Raw genomic sequence first — 6,000 nt, forward strand, 5'->3', positions numbered from 1 at the left:
ATTATTAACCTTAGCTTACTTCCAAAAGTTAGGGAAACACAGTTCCAAGAACTAGATACTTGTGCAAATCTCAGTTCCTAACTGAATTACACAATACCAGACAGCATACACTATTGTAACAGTGGGGGGTGGGGTGGGGAATGGGGTACTCATGCAGTGTTACAAGCCATTTCTACAGTTCTCAAAGCAGGAGAACAAATACTAAGAGAGTCACTGATCTCAAATGCAAGAGTTTATGACTTGTCATTTTTGAAGAGGATTTGGGGTAGACTGTTCTATTTGAAGATTCAAAAAAGAAAAAGGTGCTTTTCAATGCCTTCATTTAAAGATTCCAATCAAGAAGACACAGAATCCCAGTATGATACCCAAACACCTATCATGAACTCCAGTGTCTAGCTAAGTCTTCTGAAGATGCACTGCACACCTAAAAGTAATAGTCACTTAACTTTTACTTGTTTCTGATTTCAGGGACAGAGCTGGGAACCATCTACTCAGTAGTCACGCAGGGCCTGACACAGCACGCTCGCTAGTAAATACTTAATAGAACTAAAGATACTCAAAACGTAGACGGGTTAGTGGTGGCAAACAGCATCCTTCCACCGAAGTTCCTGTTCCAGTCACTGAGGGCGAACAGCTCCCAAGAGTTCAATCCCAAAGGCCCCAACAGTTGTAACTTCCAAGGGTCTGCGACTGGCACCAACCAACCTTGTAACTCCGAGGGACAGAAGTGGAGCGGGCCTTCGCCCTGGTCAAAAATCACACCTGGAGGGGGATCCCCGGGTGGCTCAGCGGTTGAGCTCCTGCCTTGGGCCCAGGGCGTGATCCTGGAGTCCCGGGATTGAGTCCCGCATGGGGCTCCCGGGATTGAGTCCCGCATGGGGCTCCCTGCATGGACCCTGCTTCTCCCTCTGCCTGTGTCTCTGCCCCCCCCCCCCACTCTGTGTGTCTCTCATGAATAAATAAATAAAATCTTTAAAAAAGAAATCACACCTGGAGGGGGATCCCCTGGTGGCTCAGCGGTTGAGCCCCTGCCTTGGGCCCAGGGCGTGATCCTGGAGACTCAGGAACGAGTCCCGCATGGGGCTGTCTGCATGGAGCCTGCTTCTCCCTCTGCCTCTCTCTGTCTCTCTCTCTCTGTATGTCTCTCATAAATAAATAAAATCTTAAAAAAAAAAAAATCACAGCTGGAGCAAGCAGCACCTGCAAACACTCGCCTGAGAGAAGCGCTCTCTGGAACACCTTCCAAAGCTGCGCTTCTCGAACTTCACTCCTCATTCCAAGCACCGGGGAGCTTGTTTCGCCCCAGATTCAGAGGCAGGGGGCGTGGATGGGGCGCCGGGTCGAGCATCCGCAGCGAGGCCCCCCAGCGACCGCCCTGCGGCCTTTGCTGCCGCCACCCTGAGAGGCAAGGCCCTCCCCACCCGCCCAAAGACCTCCTCCGGGTCACCGGCGTTGCCGCACAGGTAGCGAAGTTGCGCGCACAGGTAGCGGCCGACGCCGTCCCGGGCGGGGCCCCCCGGCAGGTGCCTCGCCCCCCGCCCGCGCTCACCTGCTCCCGGGTCTTCAGGTACCGCTGCAGCGCCTGCTGCGTGAGCTCCCGGACGCGCAGCTGGCCCTCCTTGCAGGGCACCACGATGCCCGTCCTGCCGAAGCACACGGTCACCTTCATGCTGGGGCAGGTGTGCGCCCCCGGGCACAGCGCCGACCGCGGGGGCTCCGGGCCGCGCCCCCTCCGCCCGCGGCTGACGGCGAGCGGGGACCCGGGGGGGGGGGCTCGTCCCGGGCAGCGGGTGCCCCGGGGGGGGGGGGCAGGCACCGCGGCCCCTCCCCCTCCTCCCCCTCCTCCCCCTCCTCCTCCTCCGCGGGCTCCGGCTCCCGCTCGGCCCGGCCCGGCGACCGGCGGCTCCGAGCTGCGGGCCGGGCTGTGGCCGTGCCCCGGGCGTGCCCCGGTCGTGCCCGGTCGTGCCCCGGGCGTGCCCCGGCCCTGCCCCGGCCCTGCCCCGGCCCTGCCCCGGCCCTGCCCCGGCGGCGGCGGCCCCAGGCCCCAGGCCCCAGGCCCCGGGCTGCAGCGGGCGGCGGCGGCGGCGGCGGCGGCGGCGCGCGCGGGGCCGGAGTTGGGAGGAAACTTTTGCGCCGGATCAACTCGGCGGCGGCGCGAGCGCGCTGGGCCCCCGCGGCCCCGGGGCTGGCCTGAGCCCGCTCTTAAAGGGGCCGCGGCGCTCCCGGGCCTGCAGCCCCCGGGAGCCTCGGCCCCTCCTCCCTCGAGCGCTGCCCCGGCCCGGGCCCTCCCGCACAGCCGCCGAGCCCTGGGGACCTGTAACGGGACCTGAGAGCCACCCGCCCGGGAACTGAAACCGGATCTCCTGAAGCACCCTGGAGGGTGCTCCCTCCTCGAGCTGGGAGGCTGCGGAGCTGCACCGACCGGGGGGGGGGGGGGGGGGGGGAGGACTGGAGCGAGACGCGAGCAGAGTCCGGAGCAGGTGCCTGGCGCCACGCCCACCCCCGCCCCCCTCCCCCTCCCCCTCCCCCTCCCCCTCCCGGGGAGTGGCGGCTTACAGGTGCTGAGCTGCAGGTTGGCCCGAGGGCCTGCCAGGAGCCTTGTCTGCGGCACAACACCGACTCTGTCCTCTGGCAAAGCCCAAGGGTTCTGGGGGATAAACGTGGTGCTGCAGCCAACCCTTCATATCACAGAGGAGGAAACTCTTGCCCCAAAGGTCACATCCCAGACCCAGAAATGATGCATATGCTTCCATGTATCCTTCTGAAATGGGCCTCCTGTTGTGCATCTGGCTACAAAGACCATTTTAAACACGCTGAGGCTCAGGTGAGTGTTCACCACCAATTAAAATAGGTGTATCTGAAAAAAAAAAAAAAAAACTCAACAAAAAAATATTTGTGTCATTCTCAGCTCGCGTAACAACGAGCTCCTTTGAGCCTGACAACGACCCTGGGAGGTAAATGTGTTTCCCATTTTGTGCATGAAGAATGTGCTAAGGGAGGTTAAGGAACTGAGCTAACCAGGAAGTTAGTTACCCTAAGAGAATCTCCCTTCTTCCCATGCTGAATCTCTGGTCTCCCCAAGCTGGTTTTCTAGCAATCTACTTCGTCCAACAAGATCCTCAGGGCCACACCATGTGTTTCTCTATAAAAGATTTGTTCCTGGGGCGCCTGGGTGGTGCAGCCTCTTAAGCACCTGACTCTCGGTTTCTGCTCAGGTCATGAATCTCAGGGTCCTGGGATCCAACCCCATGTTGGGCTCCCCACTCAGTGAGGAGTCTGCTTAAGATTTTCTCTCTCTTCCTCTGCCCCTTCCTCTCTCTCCTCTCTCCCTCAAATAAATAAATCTTTAAAAAAATAATTTGTTCCTTTATCAAGACACTTTTAAATTGAACTTGAATTGCCTAGGATGGTACAATAATGTACAAGAGATTAAATGAATGGGCTTGTGAATTTTGAGAGTTTTAAATTTTGTTTTACTAATTCATATATGCAATAAATATATATTGGTTGTCGTCTATGTCCGGGGCCTTATATAAGGTCAGTGGCATCAATGAGGATCCCGTATACTAACTTGATTTGAAATACATATATTAGATGTATAATTGGTAGTCGATGCAACTAGCAAACTAATTTTAATAAACTAAAGACAGAATCTATTTCCTCAATCTTTTTATCATAAAATCGGAAGATCCACAGAATACCCCTCTGAGGCAAGATGGAATCTACAAACTCAAACAACGTCCTCAGGGGCCCTCTTTCTATATCTACTGGCTCTGTGTTCCTCGATGTTGTTCCAACTCAGTCAGGATCTTCCTGGAGGAGGCAAAGATGGCCCTTCCAGTGTTCCAGGTTACACAGCCTTAAACACAGCCATCTCAGACATCAGTCAGCTTTGTTCTGGTGAGGATTTGCATATCCAACCTTGAGTCCTATACCTTCCCTCTGGCAAGATGATTGTCCAGACCTGGTTCCCCTGCCCCTAAGTTATGTGGACTAAAAACAGCATTAGTATCTACTGGAGGGGTGAACACCCAAAAGATGGGAAAGAAAACCCATCCAACCACCACAAAATATAAGACTGCTTTCCAACTGGATAGATAGCAGGGAAGACAAGGCCTAGAAACTTGAAAAGTTAAATAGAAACTATATAACAACAGTACATGGGATAGTTCTACTGAATGCTATTGATTTAAACATATGCCAGGCACTGTTTAAAGTGAATATAAACTATAAATAAAAATAGATATATTGGGACACCTAGGTGGCTCAGTGGTTGAGCATCTGCCTCTGGCTCAGGGCGTGATCGCGGGGTCCTGGGATCAAAGTCCCACATTGGGCCTCCCTGCAGTGAGCCTGCTTCTCCCTCTGCCTCTCTCTCTCTCTCTCTCCCTCCCTCTCTCTCTCATGATTAAATAAATAAAATCTTTTTTAAAAAGATATATTTACATATGAACATATATGCATATGCACATGTGCATCATATATTATGTATCTGTATCTTATTTTCCTTTGTAATAATTCCACAAGAGAGGTACTTTTGTTACCCTCCTTTGAAAGATGAAACTGAGGCTAAGGGAGGTAAAATCACATTGTTAGCAAGTAGCAGAGGCTGGACTGGATTAGAACCCAAGCAGTATGACTCCAGTCAGACTGGCTAGTAATTGCTATGCTGATCTGACATAGTAAGTACCCAAATGAGTAGAGCAATGAAACAAATAGATACTAATGCTGTGCATTATTGTGTGGCACATACTTTTAACATCAAGTTTTTGATAGACATGTAGAATGGTACAGAGCAAAGATTCTTAGCTGATGAAACGACTGCATTCTTTATCTTCGTGGTTCATTTTTATTTTCTTCACACTTGCTCCAGACTTCTTATTCCTCTGCTCAGATAATAAAGAGCTCCTGCTCTTCCTCACACCCTAAACTTCCTCTGGGCCCACCTTTAGCCCCTCCCCAATACCTAGAACCCTCAACGTCCTGGCTTTGGAAAGCTCGAGGTTAACCAGGAAGAGCACTCAGTCTCTCCACATCCTACTTACAGAAAGATTGGAATCAGCTTGTGTGGCATGCAGCAGAGGCTGTGTTGTCGTAAGATGAGGGAAGAGATGAAGCTAGGCATGCATGTGAACAATGCATTGTGCAATCCTGCACATCATGGAGTGAACTTTAATGACCCCAAGCCAGTAATTATAAAGAGTTTAGCATTTATTAATTCGTGTTTATTAAATAGCCAGATTTAATTTGTTCTTTGGTGTTATCACAGCATACATAGGAACAATTTATCATATATTAAGTGATATAAAAGAACATAGTTACAACACACAGACATTCATGCCCAGCAAATTCCTAAATCAATATTTCATGCCCCATGGGACTCCTGGACAGAAGACAATAAATAATTTGCCTTTATTGAGTAACACTAGAGGATTCTAGGCCTGGGTTCCATTTTCTTGTTTTGCCTGTTGGATGGATAAATATTGCCTGTCGTGTGATATTTTCCCATTTGTTATCCAATAGTTTAGCAAGCTTTGGAGTAGTCTGTGAAAATCTCATGCTGAGAACAATAATACTGACCAATATTATTAAACTTCTCTGCCTTATGAAAAGTATAACTAAAATGTCAGGTACCATCAGGCATATACTGAATAAAAAATGATTATTTTTACATAGAGTTGACCAAGTATCCATTCTAATGTTTAGTACCAATAAAACAGAAAACATTTCACCTTTCAAGGAATTTTTTATAACAAGCAGTATTTATGTCCAATTCAATGTTTTTTCATGATAATCTTCTTTCTAAGACCTTTGGAACAATTAGTGTATTATGTTCTTGGGGGAGCCTGGATGGCTCAGTTGGTTAAATGTCTGACTTTGGTTCAGGTCATAATTTCAGGGTCTTGGGATCCTCCATGCTCAGTGGGGAGTCTGCTTCTCACTCTCCCTTTGCCCCCCCCCGCCCCCCCCACCACCCATGCTATCTCTCTTTTTCTCTCT

General features: G+C 50.9%; 1 protein-coding gene and 1 long non-coding RNA gene across 3 annotated transcripts in view; one reads left to right on the forward strand and one right to left on the reverse strand.

Moving 5' to 3' along the window:
• PARD3B (par-3 family cell polarity regulator beta) overlaps positions 1–1,771 on the reverse strand; it is a 979,753-nt gene extending 977,982 nt beyond the window's left edge. For both annotated transcript variants that reach the window (XM_077885333.1, XM_077885331.1), the window contains exon 1: positions 1,550–1,771. In XM_077885333.1, coding sequence (XP_077741459.1) covers positions 1,550–1,669 — 120 coding nt within the window. In that variant the 5' untranslated portion in view covers positions 1,670–1,771. The remainder of the gene's footprint in view (positions 1–1,549) is intronic.
• Positions 1,473–4,384, forward strand: LOC144306062 (uncharacterized). The gene is made up of 3 exons (XR_013373104.1): positions 1,473–1,679; positions 2,715–2,824; positions 2,909–4,384. It is a non-coding gene; the product is annotated as an uncharacterized LOC144306062 (long non-coding RNA).
• Positions 4,385–6,000: the final 1,616 nt, after the last annotated feature.

This window comes from Canis aureus, chromosome 36 (genome assembly GCF_053574225.1).
Source record: "Canis aureus isolate CA01 chromosome 36, VMU_Caureus_v.1.0, whole genome shotgun sequence".
In the NCBI taxonomy this organism is placed as follows: domain Eukaryota; kingdom Metazoa; phylum Chordata; class Mammalia; order Carnivora; family Canidae; genus Canis; species Canis aureus.